Genomic DNA, 27,827 nt, shown 5'->3' with positions numbered 1-27,827 from the left:
AGTGCACTTCAGTAGATCCACCTGTTCTGCTCCCCACTCTGGTGAATCCTCCCCCCCCACCCCCGCCTGTACCCCAGTTCTTGTATGCATAAATAAATAAATCTTAAAAAAAAAAAAAAGAAAACGTTTGCTTGACAGGAGAAAGAAAAAACACTGCAACTGTGGGGGGCGCCCGGACGAACTCCTCCTTGCGGGTCGGGGCGCGCCGGGGGGAGGCTGGGGAGCCGCGGCCTCCGGGAGCACCCGCCGTGGGAGGGGCGCGGGCGACGGGCGGCCTCGGGGTGCCCGGGGCTCCCCGCACCCCGCCCGACGGGTAGCGCGCTGGGCCACCGCCCGCCCCGCGAGGGCCCGCCCGAGCCCGCGGGGAGGCGTCGCCGGTCCCGGCCCCCCGGGCGCGCCGTCCCCGGAGTCACCCGAGCAAGCGGGGTGCGGGGTGCGGGACCCCGCCGCGGGGGGGCGGGGCTCTGGCTCCGCTCAGGCCCCCGGGCGCGCGGCCCCTGCTCAGCGCCACGCGCTCCTTCACGGCCCCGCTCGCGCTGAAGGCGCCCCCGGGCGTCGCGGCACAAGCGCCCCCCGCCACGACTCCACGTCCCGGCCCCGCGGCCCCGACGGCCCCAGGCGACCCGGCGCCCCAAGCCAGCCCCGCCGCCTTCCGCGCAGGCGCACGCGAGCCCCGCCCCGCCCCACCCGCCCCGCCCCGCCCTCGCGGGGCGGCTGGCCCGGGCTGTGAAGGGCACCTGCCGCAGCCTATCAGCACCCGGGCGTGGGGCGGGGCCGCTCGGGGCGGGGCGAGGCGGGCGGCCAGGGGCGGGGCCCTTGAGTGACTCGCCTGCCGGCCAATCCTCGGGGCCGCGCGCCGGCCCGCCCCGCGCCCGGGGCCGCCCTGTGCCCGGCGCCGGCCCGGGCCGGGATGTCCCGGGGCGGCCCGCGGAGACCGCGCTCCGCTCCGCCCGGCTCGGCTGCTCGCTGCAGGGCCTGAGGCTCGCCGCCTTCCGAAATGGCCGAGAAGTCGGACAAGGCCGTCAAGTACTACCGCCTGGAGGAGATCCAGAAGCACAACCACAGCAAGAGCACCTGGCTCATCCTGCACCACAAGGTGTACGATCTCACCAAATTCTTGGAAGAGGTGAGTTGGCGAGGCGCGACGGAGAGCGGGCTCGGGGCGCCTGGCGCGGCCTGTCCCCAGCGCGGCCAGCGCCCGCCTTGCTGCTGACGCACCTGGGGGCCCCCAGTCTCAGCCGAGTCTGCTCACCCCCTGCGTGCACACCTGGGAGCGTCCAGTCTCACCTGACCTGCTCACCCACCCCCGGTGTGCACCTGGGAGCAACCCCGAGTCTCTCACCTGAGCCTGCTCACCCCTTTGCGCGCACCTGGGAATATCCCCGAGTCTCACCTGCGTCTGCTCACCCCTGTGTGCACACCGGGGAGCGCCTCGAGGCGTGTCGGGGAGCCATTTGCAGCAGCCCGAGGCGCGCCCAGGTAGGTCAGGGGCGCCGAGACCCTGTGGGGCACGTCGAACACCCCCTAGCACTCGGAGGGGAGCCACATCGCCCCTGGAGGTGTCTTCCTGGGAGAAGGAGCAGCTAGGAGGGATTTCGACGATCCCTTTCATCTTTGAGTTTGCGCAGAATGGGGTCCGCATCTTGGACAGGACAGGGGTCGTCCCACTTCTGTTACTGCTGGAGCGGACTCCTGATCGGAGCCAGTCGGAGACCATCCAGAGCTGTGCCTCCCGCCAGCAGGGGCGCCCAGTTTGAAGGTGGGGGTGGGGGTCAGCACCTGCTCTCTCCAGGGCTCCTACAGGTCCACCTGCCCCCCACAGGCCCACTTGCTTGTCACCTAGGAGGAGCTCCTTAACTCCATCCAAGACTTAATCCCCGAGGCGATGCCACACTGCTGGGACTGGTGTGGCCTCTTGATGAAGCAGGAAGGACTGAGAGACTGAGGAGTAAAAACTCTCCCAGGGAAATTTGATCCTTAAGCAACTTCGGAAATTGTCAAATAACTTTGCTTAACTTAAGGGAAATAGTCCTTTGGTGGAATTCTTTACAGGAGGTCTTAATTTTCGCAGCAAACTCTAAGCCCCCCCCCCACCTTTATTTTTGCTACCCCTGAATGTGTTTTATCACAGTGGGGAGCTTGAATCATAAATTTAACTTACCCTCCTTCTTTCTCCCAGACAGTAACTGAGAACATTTAGTGATGGGAATTATTTACATAGTTTGAGGGGAAAAGGAAAATAGAGGCCTGGTCTTAACTGGTCCACCCCAGTTTACATCAAGGGACTTTTGTTTTGCACAGAACTTTTTTTTTTTTTAATTAAAAAACTTCAAAAAAAAAAGTTGGGGTTATTTACCAGTAAGATATTTCACTATTAAATTGTCATTTTGGTGGCGGCCAGAAGACTGTGTCTAGATTGGAGTGGCTTGGAGCTGGGATCAGATGTGGCCGCCCTGGCCTGTGCTGAGGGCCAGGACTCCGGCCTGGCGTCTTCAACAGGCCGCAGCCCAGCATCAGCTCTGTGGCTGCCAGGTCTCCACTTGTGGTGCCCTTCCTGGGCTCCCCCCAGGTGCCAGCAGCACCCCTCCCCCAGTTGTGACAACCAGATGTCTCCAAATCTTGTCAAACATCCCTGGGGACAAAGTTCCTCCCAGTGGGGTGTCACTGGCCTCACCTGTATTGCGCATGGCTTTACGGGTCACTTTTCAGAAGGGAAGAATAAGGAGAAGAAGACTTAAGGTTTACTTAAACCGTTTACTTTTATGGGGCGCCCCTCTCGTGCACCTGGGAGTAATCCCCCCCCCCAACCCGGTCTCATTTCTATGAGGCAGGAAGAAGGGGGACCGCACTGTTTTCTGAGTAAGCTGGCAACATGGAAATAAATGTGAGCGGGTGAGTTAGCTGCCAGCACACGCCTGTATTCTCCCGCTAGTTTTCCAACACTTTTCTTTTTAAAAGTAGCTTGGGAGGAATGCCTCTGTGGTCTGTGGTCAGATGAGATGACATGCATTTATTATTCATATATTTGAACTAATGACATGCATTTATTATTCATATATTTGAACTAATGCTCATAGAGAGCTCACCTAAAACCGCTGTTGATGGCAAGAAATAAAAAACCTGTTTCCAGCTATTCCTCTGTACTTGGTATTGGGTAAAATGCCCCCTATACAAACTCCCTGGAGCCCTAGGGGTACACCACTGCTCTTGGGGGTTCACTTCCTGCCTTTTGACCAGTTGACCCAGGATTCCATGTTTGCTGAGCTCTTGTCTCAGACTGTGGTCCTGGAGAGGAAGAGAGATCTTAATTGATTTCATCAGCTTCCATTGGAGCAAACTGGAATGACAGAAAACAATTTGGGGAACAGGAATAATGACCCAGAAGTCCCTGCTGTAGGCCAGAGCCGCCTCTCCTGGGTGCAGTGGCTGGTGGGCAGGAGGAACTGCTGAGAGCTTGGATTCAGACAGGGAGTTAGTTGATTCAGGTGGAGGTGGTTGACCTTTGAAACTGGATCAATTGGAGGATGACAGCTTGCGGTAAGGTGGGACCTTTGCCCCGGCCGGCCTGACCGTCAGCCTTCCCACCACATCCCATTCTGCTTTTTTGAGACGCGTTTTGCATTTGCTGCTACTGTTTGTTTCCCGTGAACCATCTCTGCTTAGTCTAGTCGGCTTTGGCTTCTAGCCCCCAGCACATGCTTGGGGCGTGTGGGACTCTACACACCTCAGACATTCCCCTCCCAGTGCAGGCCACTTCCTGCACCTGACATGCAAGTCTCGTGCTGAGATTCTCGGCAGGATGTTCTGCCAGAATCTCCCTAGACCCCTCCTGTTCCCATGATTTTATTAGGCCAGTGCTGCTCGCCTCACCTACTGCTGACAGAGAAAGGGCCCCAGGAGGGCTGCCTCCCTCCCCCCGGCCCTGTATCTCAGACCCTTCTTCCATCATGTCAAAGCTCTGGAAATCCACGCAGCCTTTGCATGTTAACGGAACAGTTTTCTGCTCCCCGTGGTTTACCTAGAGGTGGCTGTGACAGACGTCCTCGTGTTGCCTCTAAAGCAAACTCTGCGTCTGTGCGGCTCTCCATGCGGTAGGGATCCCCCCACCGCGCGATGGCGAGGCCCCAGGGCGCTCTCAGAATAGCGCAGATCCACGTGCACATGTGCATGCGTGTCGGGGAGATACCCAGCATGAAGGCGGAAGGGGCCCAGGGGGCTGCATGTGCTCTGTGCCTGTTAAGGTACGATGGGAGAATAATAGTGTCTTCCCCACCAGGCTGGTGCAAGAATTAAAATAATGCAGGTTAAACACATTCGCTGAGAGCAGGCCCGGGGTCGGGCACAGCGAACGCTGAGGGCGCCTGTGAGGTAAAGCTGTAAATCTGGCAGGTGATGTTGAAACAGGAGAATGTTATAAGAGTGATCGCCTTCCAGCCAAGAACACAGGTGAGGTTTCGAAGTTGTGCAACTCACTCCGGGTCTTGAAATAGTGGCCTTAAAAAGCTGTTTTGTTGTCCCGGAGGGAATCACCCGAGAGGGAAGGCAGCTATCTAAATAGCAAGAGGTGTTTGGTTACAGGCTGACACTGACCTACACGATTATGAGCTTTGTTGCTTACATAGTTTGTTCTAGTTTGTTTTGTTTTCCCCTCCTGAATTCCAGCTTTTGAATTTATAGATGAGTCTTGCCATGTCTGATGGTGTTGTTAGCAGAACTGATGATTCTAGACCTTTGCAGGAGTTATTTGAAATGAAAAGTAGACGTTTGGGGTCAGGAAGAAAAAGAATTGCTTTCCCAGTCTGTGATTGGGCAGTAGCGTTTTTCCGTGTTTGAGAGAAGGGTCATATAGTTAGTGACAGCTTGTTAGCTGGTTTGCAGTATAATCAGTGGAAGTTTAATTAGTGAATAGCAATCCTCCTGCAAGTGTCGTAGAGCAGAATGCCGTTGTGCCAAGTCGTCCTCACCCTCCGCACACATGATCAGAACGGAAACTTCCCCCTAAGTCATTTCTTGGGACCCTGGAATCTGGGGCTCCGGGTGCCATGGCATCTAGGGTGGTCTTCAGCATCTCCCTGGCCACGCCACCGCTCTGGGCTCGCTGGCTTGGGAGTCTTAGGTGGTGTGTTTATAGCAGCCTCGGTGCTGGGGGCTTCCTTAATTGTTTCATGTGGTTTTCCATGGCCCGTGGCTGCCATGTTGCTGAGACCAGGGCTCTGAGGCTGGGGGACTTCAGATCCCTGCCTCCTGGGTTCGGGAAGAGACTGTGGGTGCCTGAAGTTCCATGTCCTTAGTTCTGAAAAAACCACAAAGAATTTATATCTTTACCCTTAAAGGGGCTAAAATCCTACATGTCTTTGCCTTTATTTTTTTTTTAAGTAACTTTGCTCATACTTGGAACTCCCTACTCTTAGAAGCTGTGGTTGCCAAATATGGTTTTCATGCACATAAAGTAGGAAGACTATTAATTATTATTTAACACATTATATAGTTTAGAAAATAAAACTTAGAAAATAAGGAGGGAGATAGAGATCCTAAGTGGGGAAAGAGGCTCAGGTGTCTTGGGTGAACAGGTGACAGAACCACCTCAGGCTGGACCCCGAAGAATGTGAGCCTCTGGCAACGCCTCTCTTATTTATTGCTACATAACTTTTGTTTCCTCAGAAACTTTTTACTACTTTTGAGAAGAGTTTCCAAGAGTACTTGGGAGGCTACTTTGTTTTGAAACAGTCACACAACAAAAAGCCCCACTGAGATTGTTAGTTTTTGGTTTTTGTTTAGCTTTAAGGTGGGTGAAAGTTCTAAATAAAGAAGGGAAGCAGGTCACGCTGGACAGCTCAGGTAAATAAAAAAAAATAAATCGTGCTCTTAAGTCAACGTGCTTGCCTGTTATTCTAAGGGCCTCTCAAGCACAGAAGACAAGCAGTAGGTGTCTCCCTAATGTAATGGAGCCTGAACCCCCCAGCTGCACGGGTCGGTGCTGGGAAAGTGTCCGATGTTGGGGAACGCTCCGTCCGCCTTAGCCCTGTGGTTGAGGTGCCTCTGCCAGCCAGGGGACTGTCTGAAATGTTCTTCCTTCCTGACCGGGGACTGCTCTGTTGCCTGCCCCTGCCTCAGGCTTGTGAACTTTGGGGGGAATTGCAGGTGTGAAAGCGTTAGGAAAAGCATGTCAGTATTTGGATTAGGTTAAAGTTTTCTCTTGTTATCATTGTTAGAGTAATTTTTTGTTATGTGGCAGGTCCAGTGTCTGTTTAGTAGAACACACTTGGGGGATTGTGTCAATAAGCAAGAATGAGAACAATTCAAAGTACTTTCATTTGAAGTACCGTTTTCAGGACCACGCGCCCCGCGTAACGGGAGAGCATCTTTCTCTGGGACTTTCAAATACACAGCTTCCCTGTTTTGGGGGGAAGGATCCATGGTTATTGTAAGGAATTGGACAAGGTGGAAAGGCAAAGAGGACAATAACCCCCCAGATCCCAGAGGCTGGAGGTGGAACTGTCTTCCTGAACCTTCTCCCGACGCTCTGGACACGTCCCGGTGCCCAGGTGTCGTGTCTTCCCTGCCCTTCCCCCGCCCGCCCAGTATGTGGAGGTGCCTTCCCTGTGGGAGACCTTGTCTCCTGGGCCTGCTCTTTGCTACACGGGTGACACGTCCCCACATTAGGGTCCCCTCACCCATCTCCCTCTGCAGAGTGTACGCCGCGTGCTTGTCAGTCCAGGGTCACCCACGGCCGCTGACGGCACCGAGTCGGCGCAGCGGGTCTCCCCAGGTTGAGTTGTCTTTAGTGGCTGACAGCTTGGGCAAGACCCACCTCCTCTCCTGAGTTATTTGAGTACTTTTGCCAGAAGGGACAACATGTTTTGCATATTAATTCCTGAAAAGTGCGGCTGTAGCCAAAAGTACCTTATTTATCGTCAAATGAGCCACAGGCTTCAGCACGGACCACTCAGGGTGCTGGACCGGGGCCTCGCGGTCGTGGCCCAGAGCCGCCCTGGTGCCCTGGACGTCAGGCTTTTCCCTTGGACCCGGCCGCACGGCTGTCCCGGGAGCCTCCCTTAGTGCATCTGCCACTGGCTGCTCGAGTCTTTTACTGCGTGCTGCATGGGGTGGGGGCTCAGCTCGTGCTGGACAGTATGTCCTGTGAGTCCTTGGCCCCTGGTTAGTGACAGCTGCCGTCCGCTCTCGTGGGTAAAGGCAAGAAATCCCTTTCTAGCATCCATACAGCGGCGATGGTCGGGCTGAGTTCACATCCAGGCCACAGTGTGGGCCGGCCCTGATGCTGGGGGGCCCTGGAGGCAGATGGGCATGGGGAGGAGGAGGGTGGCACCAACTGCCTCTGGGCGCTGTCGAGGGCCCTGCGTGCCCGGGGTCCTGGGTGGAGCCTGGCTGCAACCCTGGAGCGAGGACCTTGGCTGTGGGGTTGGCCTTGTTTCTCTTTGTGCCTCCTGTGCTTGCCCTGAGCTTGGCACAGCGGTGCCAGGAGCGGGCCAGGACACAAAATCTATCCCGTCTTCTCTCCCCTCTCTCCATCTTCCCCAGAAAGCCTTAACAAGCATCACTCATATTCCCTCCCCCAGGAGAAGTCCCTGGAGGGCTAATAATCAAAGCGGTAGCAGTGGGCCCTGGCTGAGCGGGGACGGACACTGGCATGTGTAGCTGATGCACTGGATGCCTTTTGTGCACAGAGCCCTCCTTTGCCTGTGCCCTCTGGATCTTCAAGCGCTCCTCTCCTGTCAGTGGTAGCAGGATCCTCCTTCAGATTTTTTTTGCTGAAGTAACTTTGGTTGAGAACACCCCATAGGTCTGTGGTGTACAGCGTTGTAGTTCAACATCTATTTACACTACACTGTGATCCACGCCACAAGTCTAGCTTCCACCTGCCCACACCCAATTGACCACTTTTACCCGATTTACCCACCTTGGCCCTCTTTGTAAAGTCAAGGGGAATGTGGCATGGGAATTTCAGAAATTTGCAAAGCCACACAGCTGGGGTGGAGCAAAGCCAGGACTGGAATCCAGCCACTGGATTCCCAGCCCCAGCAAGTTCTTCTGCTAATTCCGTGACTAGGGCGTGAGCCCTAACAAGTTGCGAAGATAACTGGGGTAGCTTTCGAAGGGGAAAAAAAAAAACAAAAACCAGCCAGAGTGTGTGCAATTGCATCTCCGAGATTTCCACCCTGGCTCTCAGTAGGAACCAGCAAGTAAGCAAAGGGAAGTTGTGGATGCAAAATTCGAGTGAAAAGAAAATCTGGGGACACTAAAAGGGCAAAAATGTGCTTTTCTTATCATGTGTTCTCATCTTATTGACTGTTGTTGCCTTCCGGAAGGTGGAGGAAACAGTCATTCCAGTTTCTTAGGAGAGTTAATGTTTTATTGACATCCCCCTGGAGTAAAACGTCATGTAGGTGTCAGGTGAGCGGCCTTGTATTTTTGACACCATGTGAGCTTCATCCGGTTCCCACAGAGGGTCTAGTTCCCACTCCCCACCCCGCCACACATTTGATGCCTCTTACCCTCCTGCCCTTTCCTTGGCTAAACGAACACCACCGATTTCCTCTTCTCAAAATCTGCGCGGTCAAATGAAACAAGGGGACGGAAACGAACTCAGGATAGTTTTTAAGTTAAGAACCTGGTTGACTCTCCCAAGAGTCTGCTCCTGACACAGAAGGCTAGGTGGCCTGCGGAGCCAGCTTGGTTTCAAAGAGACTGTTTGCCTGTGGTGGGTGACTGGGAGCAGGCGGCTTGCTGGGAAGGTCTCTTAGGGAGCGGCCTGGGAAGGACAGCTGTTCTGAATGGAAATCCCGGCTGCCCTTGAGCCCTCTGATGGCCTCCCTCCAGGGCTCAGCCAGCCCCGCCTGCCCTGCCCGGGAGCCTCAGGAAGCACCTCTGCTGTGTCCACCTCCTGCCTCTCCCCAGGAAGGCAGGGCTTGGAGACTGCCCTGCTCTCCTCAGCACACGTGCCTCATCTGGCCTTTCAGGACTTCACTGTTTCCATCAAGTTGGTGGCTGCTTTGAGTTTTCAGTTTGAGTCATTATTACATTAAAGAACGCAATTTCTAGAAGGAAACAGGAAAGCTTCATCTGTGGGAACAGGTTGTCATTTCTGCTTAACTCCTGTTGCACTGAGAATCAAATCCGCTCCCTCTCCTGGTGTGAAAGCTCCGGCCCTCCCGCCTCTGTCTCGGGTGGTAACCCTGCCTCTCCTCCACGCCCAGTCCCGGGCGGCTCTTGACTCAAACGAGTCAGGCTCGTTTCTGCCTTAAAAACCTTTGTGCTCACCCCCTCTGCCTGCGGGAGGTGCGGATCAGCCGGCTCAGGTCACAGCTCCAGGTCTGTTCCCAGAAGGGGGCGGCTCTGTCTCAGCTCCTGTTTCACCTCTGCTCTCACCTCAGCGGGTGCTGGCTGGTTTTCTTGCTTGTTGCTCGCTGCTTCCCTCTGACTCGCTGCAGTGGGCACCCCGGGTGCCTGGCGGGTGCTCAGCGGGTGCTCCTATCTCCCTGAGGGGGGCACAGACGCCAACCTTCTGTTACTGTCTCGTGTCCTCCCCAGCCGTGCTAGGGTCTCCGTGCACCAGAGACACCCCTGGATTCCGTCCCAGGGGATTACTAATCGGAAACTAGAGGGGCTTGCTGGTGACAGTGGGCTTTGCCATGGCCGCAGAGCGTGGGGCCCAGGGCTGGCCCTGGGCGAGGCTCTGTGAGGGAGTAGAAGGGGGTGTGAGCGGGAAGGAGAGGGAGGATGCTCCTGCGCCGCCATTCCCCGTGCGCTTTGTTTCCTCTGCGCACTCGGGGACATTTCTTCCGCCATCCATTGTCTTTCTTCAATAAACAAGGCCCTGCTCAGCCTCGCCCCCGCTGGGTCATTCTCATGGAAGGTCCAGCATGCGGTCGTTTCTCCTGTCCACACACACTCTTCCTCCCTCTCTCTCTCTCTCTCTCTCTCTCTTTTCAAAAAGACTGATTTATTTATACAAGAACCGGGATACAGGCCAGATGCGCGGGAGGGTGAGCGGATTCACCAGAGACAGAGCAGGGAACAGAACAGGCAGACTGACGAAACACACTGCTGAGGGGAGCAGCGGGCGAGGCAGGAGAGGTCTGCTGCACCCTGTGGGTTGCTCCGCGGCCGGCAGGGTTGGAACCGGCACTGCAGAGGCTGCGGACAGCTTCACGGGGCTGCGCTCAACCACCTGCGCCACCAGGGAGGCCCACTTCCTCTCTTTTGACTCTGCTTTCCCCAGGTGCTCATTTTCCTTCTCACCTGAGCATAACCCCCCCGAGAAGGGCTAGCAGGCCTGCTGTCCCCACCCCCCCTCCTGCATGCTCTTCTGACCCCCAGCAGTTGACCAAAACCAGCCCTGCTGAGGTCCCCTGAGGTGACACCTGTCCGTTCTCTCCTCTCACCTGTGAGCGCAGCATGCGTAGGTGACCACCTCCCTCTCCTGGACACGCGTGGTGCTTTGGCTTCCAGGCTGCCGTTCTGCGCTGGCTTCCTCCACCTTACGGCTGTGCTCTTTGCCTCCCCCTGGCCGCAGTGGGCCCAGCGTGCCCCTTCACCTGATCATCTCATTCAGTCATGACTTTGAATGTGCCGGGGTCACCTCAGCTTTTATCTCTAGGCCAACAGGAACCTCCCTCCTAGACTCTGGATCTTGTGTTCCACAGTCCGTGCTATATCCCCACTTACATGCCCAGCAGCACCTCAAAGCTACCCCTGAAAACCGACCTGACCTTCCCTCATGAACCTGCTCTGCGCCATCCTGCCCTCCCTCAGCTGTGGGGAGTCCACCCAGGCAGGTCGGAACCCTGGGGCCACACTTGCCCTTTCTTTCTCTCACACCCTACAGCAAAACCCCAGGACATTCTGTTGGCTCAACTTTTAGAATGTAAATAAATCTTTAAAAAAAATACCCAACAAAACAGAATGGATGCTTTAAGATTTAAAAAAAAAAGACTGCAGCTAGATGCTGACGGTGTTCCCGGCCCTCCTGTGTTTCCCTGGCCTAGGCGCCACCCCTCACCTGGCCTGCCCTTCCCGACAGCGTATGCTCGCCTCAGGAGTCACGCTTTACAACATAAGTCCAGTCATGATTGCTTCCCTCTTTGAAGCCTTCATAGCTAATTACATCATCCATTTAAAACTTAGGCTAGAGCTGCAGTACCCAAGAAAGCGTGGCCCCACGGAGCCAGGTACCTACATCACTGGCACAGGACTGGGGACCGGAAGGAGACCCACCCAGTACTGGGAACTGATTCTTGACAAAAATGCAAATGCGATCTGGTGGAGGAAGGAAAGCCTTTCAGCAAATGGTTCTGGAGTAACTGGACATTTCATTCCCTTAAAGTTAACCCAAAATAGAAAACAGATCTAAATATAAAACCCAAACGCTTTTAAAGAGACTTGGAACAAGGGAAGAATACTTAGACATGACAGATAACACGATCATGTAACAAAACTAGGATAAATCGGACTTCATAGAAAGCAACTCTCTTGTTCTTTGAAAAACCTGTAAAGAGAATGACAAGCCACCACGTGGGAGAAACAACTGCCAGTCTCACATCTGACAAAAGACTTATCCAGCATATATAAAGAATTTTCTAAACTCAACAATAAGAAAACAAACTATCCAAATAGAAAACGGGTGAAAGGCTCTGGACACTGCACCCTGAAAGATATGTAGACGGGAAGTAAACACATGGCAAGATGTCCAACAACATTAGCCACCGGGGACACGCAGTGAAGACCACAATGCGGTAGCATCATATACCTGTAGAATGGCCACCCCAGAAAACACGGGTAACCCCAAATGCTGGGAGGAGCGAGATGCTGCTGAGATGCAGACTAGCAAGGCACTCCAGAAACAACCAATTTTAAAAATTAAATATGTTGGGCCTCCCTGGTGGCGCAGCGGTTGAGCGCTGGGTTGCGAAGCTGCCCACAGCCTCTGCAGCACCGGCTCGATCCCTGGCTGCTCCCCGGCCACCGGAGGAGGGTCCCGCATGGCGCGCAGACCTCTCCTGCCGCCCGCTGCTCCCCTCAGCAGTGTCCTTCGGTCCTTCTGCCTGCTCTGCTCCCTGCTCTGGCTCTGGTGAATTCTCTCACCCTCCGGCGCTTCTGACTGTGCCCAGTGCTTGTACAAACAAACAAACAAATAAATAAATAAAAATACATGCCTCTAAAAAAAAAAAAATTTTAAATATGTTCCATATTCTTCACCATGGAGCCCAGCCACCTGCTCCTCGGTGGGTGTCCTGGGTAAATAGGGGCCTCAGGCCCTCACGGAAGCCTGTACCCCGATGTGATGGGCAGTTTTGCTTGTCATAGCCCCAAGCTGGGGACGACGGAAGCACGCTGCATGGGGGAGTGAGAGCTTGGACTGTGGCGCCTGCGTAGGGTAGACTGTGACTCAGCAACCACAGGGAACGAAGCAACTGGGGGGGGGGGGCTTGGGGGCTTTGTGCCAAGTGGATGAAAGACAGTCTCAGCCGTCACATGCGGCCTGATTCCACTGATGTCACACTCGCGAGATGTCAGGATCACAGAGACAGATGGGTGAGGTGACCAGGAGGGAGGGCGAGGAGGGAGATCATCAAAGGGCACTCAGGGGCTCCTTTGTGACGACCAACCGTTGCTCAGCACGTGCATCTGCAGGTGGTGAGTGCCCCAAGACCCGTGCCCAGGACTCCCGACACAGACAGGAAGACACCCCAAACCACAACCAGAAGGGCCCAGCTCCCTGTGCCCCGGGGTGGGGCTAGCATGTCACGTCACCCCAAGGTAGTCCCTGCCTTCACAAAGCGTGTGGTTGTGAGTGAGGCCCCTGGTCCAGGGCTCCGGGGGACGGGACGGGGCCCCGCTCTATGGTGGTTCATGCTGACCTGTAACTATTTCCAGATTAAAGAATAAAAAACCCTTCAGTGGCCCCCACCTTTCGCAGCTGAGGCCACGCATGTGCGGCTGCAAGTTCCTGCATCCCTGGCCCCGGCTCCAAGGGTCCGTCTCTGGCTCAGCCGTGCGCCTCCACCCACCCGTGCAGCGTCCAGCCAGCGCTGCCTGACTCAGCCATGCTTCAGGGAGAGTCCTGCAGGCCGAGTGCGGGGAGGCTGCCGGCCCCAAGGTGGTGAAGGTGAAGGGCCTTGTAGGGAACCTGGGCCGGCGTACGGCTCAGGACATGCGTGACTTGGGACTGGCGCCTTTATCGAGTAGCGGGAGGTGATAGATGCTTAGTTCGTCTTCCTAGTGCCGCCTGCGGCCGAGAGCGAGAACAGGGGAGATAGCCAGCACACCGCCGGCTCTCCACGTGAGAGCCAGTCATTTCTGGTCTGCTCAGGGGCCACTGTGCTGCCTCTGTCTGGGCTTCAGGATCTGTTTCCTTGGTTCCCAGTGTCCCCTGGCTGGCATCCTCCAGCTGTGCCCTGCGGAGTCCCAGCCTGGCCTCCCCCGGGCACTCCCTGCCCCTCAGGCCTGCAGCCCCCGTTGGGCCTGGACTCCGGGCCTGTGTGCCCTGTGCTCAGCTCTGACAGTGCCCGTCAGCCTGCTCACAGGAGACTCCTGGAGGGCAGGGTCACTGTCTTGGTAACGGGGCTGGCATGGGGCTTAGCAGTTGTGCGAGTGAGTAGGTGGGTCTCGCATCTGGCCTTGTTTTCCGTTTCATCCCATGACCCCCATGGTGAAACGGGGAGGGAGACGTCATCACACACTGCCTGGTGGTCCTGAGGCAGCGCCGGCTGCTTGGCGCACCCTGCCTGTGCCACCTCCATCACAGGGCCTGGAGTGGAGGCAGGAAGAGGAGAGTCTTGATGGATTCCACCAGCGTCTGGGCCCTCGCCCTTTGCTTTTTTAGAGAGCTGCATTCAGCGACGATAGAAAGCCCTTGGTTCTGCATCTTTGCTTTTTTTTTTTCCTCCTAAATCTTGTGTAAATTGTTCGCTCTCCAAACTCCTTTGAATTGTTTTTGTTTTTGGCTTCGCCATCGCAAGTGATCTTTTTAAGTACTTTTTTTGCCTTGTCATTGTTTGTGGACAATCTGCTTCCTCCACATTTTTGGCAGCCGCACGTGTTTGGATTGGAGGATCCTGTTTAAAAGGCTGCCAGCACGGCTGGACCGTCCGTCCGCACATGCCCGCTTAGCTGGGAAGGTTTCTGTTGTTATTTATTTTTGCTTGGTTGAGCAACCTCAGAGGGAAAGACTTTGACCTTCGACCTGACACATGGGGTGACAGTGTGGTGTGGCTCTGTGTTCCCTAGTGGGTTTTTGTGGGGACAACCTTGTAGCCAGATAGAGCCCTGAGATAAGGGGTGTGTGTGTGTGGGGGGGGGGGGGACTTTGCATTGGTGTCAGTTGATGAGACCCAGGAAGTCAGGCAAAGGACAAAACTTCTTGGGATTTCAAAATGAGAGACATTTTCCCCTACATTCCCAAAAGGAAGATACACAAGGAAACGTTTGAAGGCACCCCATTACCTGTTCAGAAACACAAATGATTGACTGTGTGTTGTTCTGGGGGCGCGTAGTCAGGACCCCTGCCCTGGCCCTGACCCTCGGGAGCCATCTGTGTGCTGTGGGGTTGCATTGCTCTGGGGCCCGGTTTCTGCACCTGTGAGTCTAAGGATGTGGGGGTCTCAAAAGGTTCTTTTAAATTCTGAACCAGGGCTTCCTACCCCATGGAGTCCAGATCCCTAGCTCAGTTTTATGCTTTTGATGTGGGTCTCACAGAAGCGGAGGAGGTGGAGGGTGTTTAGGAAGCGGGGTGTGGTTTATTGTCAAGGCTGAGCTAGTGACAGGAGAGGGGTGAAAGAGAGGGTTCTGGGGCCCCCGTGGAGCTGCCCTGAGACCGTTGGGTAGCCCCTGGCCTGCTCTGGGGGGGCACGGCCGTCCCTCGCCGCCCCGTGCCGATGCTGCTGGGCTGGTCGCAGCCCCGTCACCTCACTGTGCCTTTCGGAACTCACAGCGGACCTTATGTCCTTCGATGTCACCTTCATTCCCGAGGGCCTGCATAATTGGTCGTTTCTGGCTACCCAGCTTGTGTTCAGGTTCTCCAGAGAAGCAGAACCAGTAGGACACACACACACACACGCACGCACACACACACACACACGCACATGAAGAGATTTATGATGAGGACCTGGCTCCTTGGGGGCCGAGCAGCCCCACTGCTTGCCCCTGTGAGCTGGGAGAAGCAGCGCTGTATGTAGTTCAGGCCGAGCCCGCAGCCCACTGCACGGCGCAGGGCCCAGCAGATGCCGAGTCCCAGGCCGAGGGCAGGAGGAGAAGAGCTGAGGTGTCCTAGCTCAGCAGGGAGCCAGGGAAAGGGCGGGTTCCTCCGTCCTCTGCCTGGTTTTCCTTTTCATGTCGGGGGTGGTTGGCTGAGGCCCGTCCGCATCGGGCCGCGCCCCTTGTTCTGCCGAGTCCACCTGTTCTGACGCTGCTCTCAGCCAGACCCCAGAGCCAGTGGTCAGCTGGGGCACCTGAGACCGGTGGACACACAAAAGGAGGCTTCGTGTTCTCCTGTGTTCAGACTACCAGCCGGCCGCTCAGCTGCGCCGGGTTGGTGCTCTGCTTGGGTGTTTCCGCCTTGACTCGCTTATCCAGGTGTCAGCTCTCTGAAGGGCTCTGGATTATTTTCTTAAAGTTCCTACTTGTCTACATGTCTCCTCTAGTCAACCATTAAGATGGTCCGTCAACATTTCTCTGAATGTTTTATGGCTGTGAAGACCACTGTCCTCACTTGTCTTAAGCTTCCCGACGTGCCCAACCCGTGGTATTTCTTGACTTGATTTCCTGATGGACATGATCGTTAGAATGAGGCTCCTAGAGCACCAGGAAAGTGAGCTTTGGTAAGAGAGCAAACCCACGTGTCCCGAGGACCTGGGCGGCCCGGGTCTGGTGTGCTGACTGGGTCCCGTTAAGCCCTTGGGGGGTGTCCAAGCTCACTTCTCCGCATCCGGGGGGTCTGTCTCACACCCTCATGTCCACTCCAGAAGCAGGATGAGGGGAGAGGTGAAGAGAAAGGGCTTGAAAGTGATGACCCTGGGAAGGTTCTCCTGAATCTTCTGCTTATGTTCCATGAACCCAAATTTAATCACCTGGTGTCCCCAGCCGCAGGGGAGGCTGCGAAGCATCACCATTCCACGTGCTATTTCCCTGTTGAAAGTCTAAGAGGCGGGGCCCAGGGAGAAAGATCTGAGAGCAGTGAGCAGCCTGGCAGCTGTGGCTGCTCCCCAGGGCACTGCTGTTCTGTGTGGGAGCTGAAGTTCTCTGCTGAGAGATCCAGGAGGCATTTGCTTTCCATGCAGAAACCCACTGTCGACCTTGTAGTGTAGGAAATGGTTAAAGTCACAGAAGAGTAAGGCTTTCCTGTCACACAAACAAGACCTCCGACCTTTGACATTGAAATTATATAACTTGTTTTTCCAAAGTTACTAAAATATAGGGATTCTAGGAGTTAAGGCCAAAGGCTCAGCGAAATGTAATGACCGCCTCACTTATGGAGTTATTTGAATTAAAGAGGAATATAACTACCAAGGTGATTCCAAAAATATAATTTATACCCATTTTTATTTTTTGGGTAGAGATGCTAAGGAGCTGGAAATGGTCACAGAGACCAGCAGCGCACGTGGAGCCGCCCTGGGGAGCACTTTCACATGATCAGCAGCTTCTGAATTAATAGTAGCTGCAGACTGCATATTTGAATCTGGAGCAATTTTGATTTTTCTCCCAGCATTTAATTTTTCATTACTTTTATTGCCTTCAGATGAAGACTTTATTACATATTGAACTTGTGTGTATCAGAGGTGGCATCTAAGTTTGCCACTTTCTATCATGCCAGTTTTTAGCGATCCATTTTTAGTGTATTCTATTATACTATTCAATAGAAGGTAGAATTTTCCTGAAATTAAAAAATCCTGGGCACCATAGAATACCCATAAAACACAATTAGCAGTGCCTCTTCAGGTTTCACTAGGTGGTCCCTGCCTCTGGATCAGGGTCTGTGCTGTCCGTGCTCCCTGGCCCGGTGGTGCATGCTCAGCTGCATTGCAGATGCCACACGTCCCTCCTGTGTGGTGGGTCCACGGCTCCTCAGTGCCCTGAGCCACATCTGTGAAGGCCAACCGTGTTCGCTCTCTGGGCTCAAGCTGACTGCATGTTTGTTGAGGTCAAATCACTTTTGCTTGTTCATGTACTTTTGTGTGTCCGATACATTGCAGGACTTGCCTAGCACATAGTAGGGCTTGCCTGACACATAATAGGACTCACCTAGTACATAGTAGGCTCACCTGGCACATAGCTGATGCTCAGTGAATACCCTGATTAAGTGACTTAGCAGTTAATAGGGAGCTGTGGTCGCTGGGTGGTTGGAGCAATGACAGTCAGGGAAGGGTGAGCGGTGCGAGTTGGGATAATTGGAACCGGGAATTGTTGCTCCTTCTTGCTTGCTCCTGGGGCCAGCTCAGTGCAGGATATGCACAGGAAAGTGAAATCTGGGCAAACAGGGGCTTTGTATTAGTAGGACGGTGCCAGGGGAAATGGCTGTATCCCCCGTGTGCCCCCAGCTCTGTTGTCCTGAGCGCCCCTTGCTGTTACCCCAAATTCCCTCCCCTGCTCTGTCTTGGGCCTCTGCCAGGCTGACCACACCACAGCGGGGTTGCGAGGGGCCAGCGAGGGCCTAAGGACAGGTTTCAGATGCGGACCAGCAAAGTTTGACTCCAGTTCTTCAGAATTTCAGCTCTTTCGTCCCCTCTCACTTTGCCTGGGTGACGAGGCCTTTGGTCTTTTCTGCAAATCTTTCAGAAACTCATCAGACCATTCTCATATCATTTCTCTCTTTTTAAAGCCTTCCCCTTTCTTTGGGCACCCCCACATTCTATAACCCGCCCCAAAGGTTGCAGTTGGCTTCCTGGACATTTCTGGGGCCACATCATTGTCCCCAACCCCCCATGGCAGGGCATTCCTGAGGTGGTGCCAGCCCGGCTCCTGCTCTGTCTTGGCGGAGCTGACCGCGAGGAGGAGCTTTCCCTGGGCCTGAGTGGGCGGGGCTGTCATGCCTGCAGCGGAACTTGCTGGGAGACCAGGGGTGCAGGCCAGACCGCTGTCTCAGGCCATCATGACCCGGGTCTGGCTCAATGGCGAGCTGCCGCCCTCCCTCCCAGCGTCCTCCTGTGTTTCATGGAAAAGAGTCAGCGTCACAGCAAGTCAGTCCGTGTTTTTTAGTCTATCAAGATGACCTCTTTTGTGCCAAAAAACACTTTTTTAGAATTTGTGGGGTTTTTCTTTTACTAGTTCTTAAAATCTTAGGCTAAGGCGAAATATTTTAGCATCAGTGTATTCTGTATTATGTCTTTAAAATAGTGATTGGGGTCTCCCTGGTGCGCAAGGGGTAAGTCTCAGCGCTATCAAGCTATTGGCAGCCTCTGTAGCACAAGTTCAAGCCCCAGCCAGGGAGCTACCCACTTGGCGCAGCAGACCTCTCCTGTCTCCCCGCTGCTCCCCCCTCTGTGTCTTTCAGTGGAGCCGCCTGTTCTGCTCCCCACTCTGTCTCTGGTGAATCCTCTCACCCCTGTACCTCTAGCCTGCACCCCACTTCTTGTCTGCATAAATGAAAATGAATCTTTAAAAAGAATAAATAGTGACCGGTGAGATGAGTATCAGCGAAACCCTCGATGTTTCGCTCCCTCCTCTTTTCCTTAGAGTTCTGGTTCGAGCTCTGCCTCATGGGGTGAATCTGGGTGACCGGGTGAGTTGGGGTAACACAGGACACACGCTGACTTGTGCCCGCGCTTGGTTAGGTGAAGACGCCCGTGTTATCGCTATGAAGTGAAACGTTTACTTTCTCCATGCTAGTGCTTTAAAAACTAGAATTCTCTATTTAGAGCTTGTCTAAATGTCTGACTTTATAAAGGCCAGTCTATGTATTTTTTCACCTCATTTTCACCTCACTTTGCCGTGAGACCTGGTGGTCTCTGGACAGCAGGGACTGCAGGAGACCGTCCATGCCCTCGTGTCTCAGCAGGACCCACGTGGCTGGGGGCCCAAGTCTGAGCGGACACGGTGTGCGGGGCGGGATGAGGCATCATTCGAGGCCTCCCATGGTTCTCCGTCCTCCTCATTCCAGGCCCACAAGTAAACAGACTGTTCCAGAATCAACAAAAGGAGCCTTTCGTTGCCGCCGGCTGGAGACGTGCCGGGGGTTGGGGCTGGCTTCCAGAGGGGGCGATCAGCTGCCCGCGCCTCTAGTGGACTTGGCTGCACTTTGCTGAAGTGCAAGAAAAGATACTGAAATAAGGCTGCAAATGCCCACCTGGTGTAGCTCTGGGTAGTGCTGCAAGGCCACGGTGAGGAAAGATACCGAGTGACGTTGGAAAAGATCTAGTGAGATGCTGAGTAATGCTCGTTGGCTCTACGCGCTGCCAGGTGCATGTACTGACACCTTAACCCCTGCCCTGTCGGGTCACCTTCTTCTCCAGGTTTACGTGGTAGTAATAACCCTGGGCCCAGCCGCCCCTGCACCATGAGTTATACCTGCTTTTATCTAACGGAACAGGCGGCACAGGCAACGGTTATCATTTTCCTTTTGAGGTTACTCGCATGCAAATGTGTATCCAGCTCCCTCTAAAGGGACAATTATGGGTGATTTAGGTGATTTTGATTTTTTTGTGTGTTCTCCAATTTTTCTATAATGCGGAGGGATGAGAGAAAAAAGGAAGCAGACGTGTTTGGCACTAGAGATGCACGAGGAGGAAGGTCTCAGAACGGAATGACCGTCCACCTTCCCAAGATGCTGTGTGCCCTGACGTCCTCCGTTATCAAGAGACGTTAAGGCAGACCACAGCTCGCGGTGCAAGGGAGGGTTGCCTCGTTCAGGTGCTGGGCGATATGTAAGTGATTTGCTCAAGAGCAGGTGAAAGTCATGCACACTAACACCAAAGGGCAGGCGGAGGAGCCCCTGCACGTGCATTTGGGGTGAGGACCGAGCATCCCTTCCCTAGCCTAGGCGCGCCCTGACTTCTTCTCGTCCATCTACTGACCGGCCCCTTTTGCCAGCCCTCCTGTACCCTTCATGGTAACCACCCTGTCCTTTTGTTTTACCAGTTGAAGCAGCTGCTAGCAGGAAAGTTCTTTGCCTAAAGCTCTTGCCACACACAGCCCATCCACACCCTCAGCATCCTTTGTTCCTGTCAGAGATCTCGTCTGTGGCTTGCTCTCTCCTCCCTCCATGAGGACAGAGCTCTGCGAGAGGCAGGGGGCTCTCTATCAGCAGGCCGTGAGCTGTGCATGCTTGCAGGCTCGGTGGCCTAAGTTAGCATGAGAAGTCACTGTGAAGGACTTGAGTGGCAGGACGATGTTGCTTCTCAAGAAGAAATCCATTGGGCAAAGATTTAAAAGAGCAATTTTTTTTAAAGATTTATTTATACAAGAACTGGGGTACAGGCCAGAGATGTGGGGGGTGAGAGGACTCACCAGAGACAGAGTGGGGAACAGAACAGGCAGACTGATGAAACACACTGCTGAGGGGAGCAGCGGGCGAGACAGGAGAGGTCTGCTGCGCCCTGTGGGTAGCTCCTTGGCCGGCCGGGGATCAAATTTGTGCTGCAGAGGCTGTGGATATCTTCATAGTCCTGTGTCCAGCCCCTTGTGCCACCAGGGAGGCCCCTTAAAAGACCAATTTTGAGAGCTTGGTGGACAAGCCCAGAGGACGTGCCCCAATTTTCCTGTCTGTTTGTCTGTCTCTGGAACAGCATCCCGGCGGGGAGGAAGTCTTACGGGAACAAGCCGGAGGAGATGCCACTGAAAACTTTGAGGATGTCGGGCACTCTACAGACGCCAGAGAGATGTCCAAGACATTCATCATCGGGGAGCTTCACCCAGTAAGTGCTTTTTTTGGGTGCCTTCACTTGTTTCTCTGAGGTTATTGGTTGATCTTGCTCAAACGTGTAGACGAGTCTATTGTTAAAGTTAAAAAGGAGTAGAGCGAAAACAATTCCTCCGGATTTTAAAGCACCATTTTGACATAAGCAAATTGACCCGAACTTTCTTTGCAACCCCCTGCTTGTGTTTTTCACTGATCCTTAGTGTCAAATGTCTAAGCCAAGGCCATGGCTGGGTGCAGTGTGTCTCATGCTGAGTTTCCACAGAGCAGCAATTCTCCGGGCAGGATTGGGGGTGAGGAGTGGGCACTCGCTGGCCTCTGCCCCCAGGGGGCATGTGGCCCTCTCCTCAGCGTAGGGCCTCCTGTCTGCCATCCCAGAACCTCGGTAGCCAACCAGGGGAGGTTAGTGCCGCCGGGGTGGGCTCTAACATGAGAAAACACAGGTAAATAGGCTTATGCCTCGTGGGCACACTTAGAAACCACTGGAAAATAAAAACCACACAGAGACTTTCTTGCTTATGACGGATGCTTCTTGGAATGACTGGGAATGGAGAGGTTAGGAAGGCCTGAGAGAGGAAATCCACCTTAGTTTTATGAGTGGGGAGGTGTTTCATGTTGTTTGGTGTAGGAGGTGGTACTTGGAGAGGGGCTTCATTCATCTGGAAAGTTTATTTGCCCCCATGGTTTCATATTTCACAAAGTGAAGTCATTTTATGGTATCAGAGAGGCCTGGCCTCGAGAGTGACATTTCTGCCTCCCCTGTGGTCAGTCTTGGTCTGCCTTGCCAGAGGCTCAGTAGATTAATGCCCTTACGATGGAGAGATAGCAAAAATTCTCTGAGGGTCTCGCACAAATAAGTTACCCTTATACACACACACACACACACACACACGCATGCATGCACGCACGCACGCACACATGCACACACATACATATACATATACCTATACATTCACACACACGTGTGCACACGGGCACACCCTCAAAGGGATTTGACAGGACAGAAGAGCCCGATCTAAGTAGGTCTCAGCTGCTCCCTGGGCTCAAGTCACTATCCGAGCCAAGTGAGTGCTCCTCTGCTTTGGCACATACACGCCTCGTTCCTGGACGCTGCTCTAACACCGGAACTCTAGACTGGGAATCTCGACACTCGATGGCTGCTGATTTTTGCAGTCGCGTCAGATGGAGCAAGCTTGGTGTTTAACACCAGCTGGATCAGCCTCAAATGCTGATTTCTGAACGGTAGAGACGAGAGAGACTCCCAGGAAAGCAAGCGCTTTGGCAGAGGCCCTCTCTGTGACTGTCTTCTCATTCCATGATGTGTCTTCTTTCTCGTTGCAGGACGACTGGTCAAAGATAGCCAAGCCTTCGGTAAGTGGCCGGCCCTGCACCTCGGTGACGCGCGTGCCTTTCCCTGTGTTTTATCCGGCCAGGCTGGAAGGCAAAGCTCTCCCTTCTCTTGGCTGAGGCCATTCCGGGCTGGGTGAACCTGTAACCTGTTGACTCAGCAGGATGTTTTCACCTGTGCAGCCGTTGCGTTTCCTTGGGATAAGCTTGTGTGTTATCTCTTAAGACTCACAGACCCTTGTGTGATTTTTATCACAGTTCTCAGCGGAGCCCTTTTAGGGAGCTGCTTTTTTAGGGGCTCACTGTGCTTCCCTGGCTGAAAGATTTGACACAGCTTTATTTTCAGAGAACTTAAAATCTGATTGAGGACATGAGATGTGTTTTCTTCATCTCCACGTCTCTGGAGATAGTTGGTGTTCAGAAAATAAACACATTTGGATGAATTTAATGTTAAGTTAAAAAATAACTGATGGATTATTCCCTTAGGAGAGGAAAATACTTGAAGTAACACTAGTTTTACCATCTGGTTCAGAGCCCCCCTCTGCTAGCTGATATTTCACTGATATTTGAAGATAAATCCAGATAAGCGTTGATGGCAGCAACAGTCCCTTCAAGTCCAAGCTGGCGAGATAGTTGCTGGCACCTAGTTCAAGGCCTATGAGGGGAAGTTTTGCTCAACACTAACACATAATCTGTTTTGTGTTGTGCTGTGGGTTAGGTTGGAGGGCGAGACGGCATGGTCCACAGAGCCCACGTTCCCACCTGGTGGGTACGTTTCCCCGGCTGTGGCTCACGAGACTGTCTCCACAACGAAACCAGAGCAGTCAACCGCCCTTTTTCCTCTTCACCCCAGAGAGCGCAATTAAAGTCGTGCGTGATGCTGTTGCATACAAAGCAATGGCCATTACATGCTCTCCTCTCCCCTTCGAAAAGGCGTGAGGTCATCGCTAAGATGTGAGGACTCCAGGAGACAAAAGCGAGTGCTGTAGCTCCTGTGACTTTAGAGCCTTTTTTGGAGCCATTTGTTTGGACCCTGAAATTCTGTGGGGCATAAAATTTTTGCTTTTTCTCCAAAGTCTGTCGGGAAAATATATATTTTTTTTCCTGTGGGGTGTTCAGTATGTTAATAATCTGGGTGCAAGTTGTTCTGCTCTCTCTGGACAGGAACTTGAAAAGCTGACTAGGTGACCCTGGATCTGTGGGCCAAACCCGTGCCCCAATCCATGATGCCCAATGGGGTGAGCCTGTCTCCTGCCACAGCGACTTGATTTGTCAAAGACTTCTTCCTTATTTGCCGTTAGAACGTTAGGGCTCTGCTTCCCTGAGAGAGGACCTCTAGGAATACGGAACAGGAACTTACTGTTTTTCTTGGAGGCAGTAAGCAAATATTGTGAAAGAAAAGATATGATCACTTTTCCAGATTTATCTCTCTTGTGCTGCCATATTTTCTGGAAGAAAAGAGTAGCCTTAGATAGTGCTCTGCTTGTGAAACTCTGTCCTTCTCCAGGATGATAGATGTACACTGTGGTCTGAATTCTTGAAATGTTGCCGGATAAATACCCTGATAAATTGTGAAGTAAGATACTTGAACCTGCCCAAAGGAAAGCGTGATGTTAAATTGCAAATTAAGGCACATAAACGATGCTTTTAGAGTCAAGCCTTGAGCTGGCTTACAAGGAGACATTGGTGATGTCCGTACCTTCTGTGGGGTTGTTTTCAAAACATCACTGGACAAAGGTTTTGTCTTGGTCTCACGTGATCCCGCGGGAATGGAGACTTTCCAGCAAAGAGGAAGACAAGCTCAGATCCCATCCCAAACTTTGATCTTGCTCAAGGTTACACTTCGCAGGACCACGGCTAGCTCTCATGTCAGCCTTGGCCCTGCTGTCTCTGAAGCCCACGGGGGCTCCGGACTCCATGCAGGGCACACCGGCGTAGGCGGCGCAGAGCATCTCCCAGCACAGATGCACCAAGTCAGGCCGGCTTACCCGTGAGATGGGTCGAGTTTGCAAAGACTTGATGCGTGTTGCCTGTGTTGATAGAGTCGAATGGCTGACTCTTCCCACTAGAAACTGAATCCCTCGTGCTCACTGAGTGAGCAGGTGGCAGACTCTCTCTCCGTGCTCCTTTCCTGCATCTGCTCGTTACAGATGCTGACAGACACCAGCGTGGACCCCACAGCGCCTCCTTCCCATCCAAGTGCCGAGTGGTGGTTGACCTTGCTTTGGTCTTGAGCACACCCTGGGCCAGAGGCCTGGAGGTCACAGGCTCTCAGGGATGTTGTGCTTCTGTGAAGCTCAGTATCTTGGAAGATAACTGCTGTGCGGCTGCCAAGGCCCCGCTGCTGCAGAGGAGGAGGGGGGCCTGGCCAGCCGCGCTTCCTCGAGCGCTCAGCCTGGGCGGAGTGCATGCATGTGTGCGGGTAACCAGTCTGGGGCTGTTTGCCTCCTCTTTACAGTTTCAGGCCTAACTTCCTAGTGGGACAGTCATGTTTTAATTTCAGTGAATGTTCTATTTCAGCTTCAGAACTTTCTCCTAAATGCCAAATAAGAGTTTTGTGTATTTCAACATTTCATGTAACCCTTGTTCATTTTCTTCATGTATACAAAAGTAGAAAAATCATCTGGCAGTGGCCATGAAAGCTTTTGTAATTTCTAAGTTTTAAAATATCATAAATGTGCTGTTTTTTCACTTAAAAACTTACACGAATTACTTAGAAAGATAATGAATGTGTAGTTTTCTTTTTAAATGACTTATTTTTTTCCCCTACCACGTCAGGAATCTTAAAGGCCACATGTCAAGGTTGGTAGGTGTCCTGGCTGCGTTGCTTGCTCTTCCTGAGTTGCCTCTGCCTTTCCCAGAGTTTCTGTCCTGCCCTGGCCGAGTGCAGCTCTATCCCTGCAAACGCTGTGTCTTGCTAGTGCTTTTTCATCTTGAGCTTCGGGGGCTGCAGTGGGCAGACGCAGCTAGCTGGTGACTTGCGTACTGTGGCCCCTTCCTTTAAGGCACTAACACTTGCTGGTGTGGATTTTTTTTTTTTAATGCTTTTTAACATGTTTGTAAGCCCGAAAAGTTCCTAACTCATTAGGCTTTAGTTACCCAGCTATTTGGGGAAGCCGGCATTTCCCCAGAGCCGTCCTTAGTTCAGTCTCATGGTGTTGATAAGAAGCACTTCTCCCAGAAAGTGCTGGAAGGTAACATGGGCTACGGTTGGGGAAGATCCCGGCTCATGGGGAATCCGTGATTCTCAGGGGGTGACAGTGCGAGTCGGTCCCTGAGGCCAGGCCAGGCTCTTCTAGAAGTGTCTTGTCAAAGAAGGCGAGTAAAGGGTCCGGAGAGCTCTCACCATAAATGACAGTCCTTATTTTGTTCTTTCTGGTTGCCGTATCCTAAGATTTGGGTACTTTTGCTTCATGTAAGATTTGAATGAAAAGCTGATGTTCATTGAAGGTTTCATTTGTGCATTTGAAGAATTAAACTGCTCTCCCTGCAGGTAACGATGGGCCAGGCTGTGTCTGTGTGGGGACATGTTTTCAGATTCTGCATTAAAATACATCAGTGTCTCCTGCGTGTGGGAGACTCTGTAGCTTGTGGGAGACTAGATTATGTCATAAGTAGTTTAAATCTAGACACTTCTCAAAATTTTTTCTTCTGAAAAAAATGGTGAAATTTGGTTTTAATGAAAAGATGTTTATGATGTATTTTTCCCTTTGAATGTTTTTGTGAAGTATGCATTTAAGAGCTGTTGTGACTTATTTTAAGACAGGCGTTTAGTCGAGTGAATCAGCGTTCAGCAGTTCCCTTTAACTTCTCTGCTTTTCTGCTTGTGTTTCAGGAAAGTCTCATTACTACCGTCGAGTCTACCACCAGGTAGGTCTTCACTTCTTTTTAAGTGGTTGGTGGATGGAGGCACCTGGACTTACCTATGGCGCCTCTCCGATTCCTGGCCCCCCTCAGGGGACACCCCAGAGGTCACCTCCACTGGATGCCCAGAATACTGTCCGCTTAGACTGTAGAGGCTCTTCAGCGTGACCCCAAGTCTCACCCTCCAGCTGCATCCCCCCTCTGGCAGGAGTAGGACAGAGTCTCTCGTCCCGGGGCAGTCCTGCGGCGGCCTGTGCTCCGTCCAGTCCAAGTTCCAGCTCCTTTCTCCTTCCATACTTCGATTTCTTAAATGCAGGGGTCGTGTCCCCTGGGCTGGCTCCTTTTGCCGCAGTTGGCCCTCAAGTCGAGTCCAGTCGCCCAGGTGCAGCCCAAACCCCCAACTCTAGGGACTAGATTTCTGGGTCTTATTCTGAGGTCATGTGGACATTTGGGGCTGGCTGCATCGGCGCTTGTTGAAATGCCATCGTAATTTTTGGACCCAGGCTCAGAACCACACGTTCAAGTACACTGCACCTGTCAGGGGCCCCCGCCTGCTGTGCTCCCCCTTCCTTCACGGAGGCTGCTCAGTCTCCCTCTAAATGGAAACCAGAAACCCCACCGAGATGAACGTGACACTTGTAATCCTTTTTAACTTAAGTCTTTATGTTGCACTTGATCTTTGAATGGGTCGATACACACAGAGTAGTGAAGGATAAAAACTTTATGACAGGAGGTGTGTGTATATTAGGAGCAACTTAGCTCTATCACCTTTGAAAGCCTATCCATTTCCATTTTCTAAGAAATCATGGGTTCCCATCTAAATTGAAGGTTTCCCAACTCTGTCTCTGACTTGATCTAAATCTCTGATTTATATTAGATCAGGAATCCTGTGCGTGACGACTGAAGCACGGTGAGGGTAGGCATTCTCGTGAACCGGCACCTGTGCTGTGTCCCGGGAGCTGGGCCTGCTGTTCCTGAGCACTCTCGGTCCGCATGCAGGTGGCAGGGTCTCCATTTTCGGAGCTGAACCGCAGGTCGTGGCTCCGGGGGAGCCCATGGTCTGGGGGATTCCAGAGGCTGTGGGCCTGGGCAGGAGCTTGCCCACGTCTCCAAAGCGCGAGCCCCGGCCAGCCTCCTGCTCCCCGTTTCGTGCCAGTGTGAAGTCTTAACCCACCAGTGTGACTAGAATGAAGCCCGTGACAACATTCACTTGTGAGAACCTGTGGTAGTCACCCCGGGTTTGTGGCCCTGGGCTGCGCCCCAAGTCCGGGCAGTGTCTCTCGGGGAGCAGCAGCCCCTTGTGAAAGTGGATGGGAGTGGACGTCAGCGGCACAGGCTGGGGGGTCGCATGGGCCGCGCCTGGCCTGTGTCTCCCTCGCCACACCGAGGCCGTTGCCGGGGCGAGGCTGGCGTCCCGCAGCGACACTGAAGCGCCGTCCCTCACTGTCTTTGCAGCTGGTGGTCCAACTGGGTGATCCCCGCCATCTCCGCACTGACCGTGGCCCTGATGTACCGCTACTACATGGCGGAGGACTAGCCCGCGGCAGGGGCTGCCTGGACAGAGCTCGGACGCCGGAGGGAGAATGTTCATGTGCTTTTCCTGGAACGTAATTGTGACGCACGCCCCCCTCCAGCTCCGTTAGAAACAACAAGCCCCAGACAACCGTCTGCTCTTTCTACTCCTCCACGTCTCAGTGTCCCTTTGTATTCATCAGTTTATTTTGATGTTCTAGCACTACATAATTTACCT

The 27,827-nt window shown here is 53.4% G+C and overlaps 1 protein-coding gene across 2 annotated transcripts; it reads left to right on the top strand.

Moving 5' to 3' along the window:
- Positions 1 to 997: 997 nt before the first annotated feature.
- Positions 998 to 27,614, top strand: CYB5A (cytochrome b5 type A; the record flags this gene model as incomplete). Of its 2 annotated transcripts, XM_084252602.1 has the most annotated exons (5): positions 998 to 1,126; positions 20,736 to 20,864; positions 22,208 to 22,237; positions 26,049 to 26,083; positions 27,533 to 27,614. In XM_084252602.1, the coding sequence occupies 5 exons, from the start codon at positions 998 to 1,000 to the stop codon at positions 27,612 to 27,614; spliced, it is 405 nt and encodes a 134-aa protein (XP_084108728.1). The 2 variants fall into 2 exon arrangements, with proteins under 2 accessions (XP_084108728.1, XP_084108729.1); XM_084252603.1 differs by lacking the exon at positions 22,208 to 22,237.
- Between the last annotated feature and the right edge of the window lie 213 nt (positions 27,615 to 27,827).

Source organism: Talpa europaea (assembly GCF_964194135.1).
Source record: "Talpa europaea genome assembly, chromosome: 13".
Lineage (NCBI taxonomy): Eukaryota > Metazoa > Chordata > Mammalia > Eulipotyphla > Talpidae > Talpa > Talpa europaea.
This window is presented reverse-complemented; position numbering and strand designations above follow the sequence as displayed.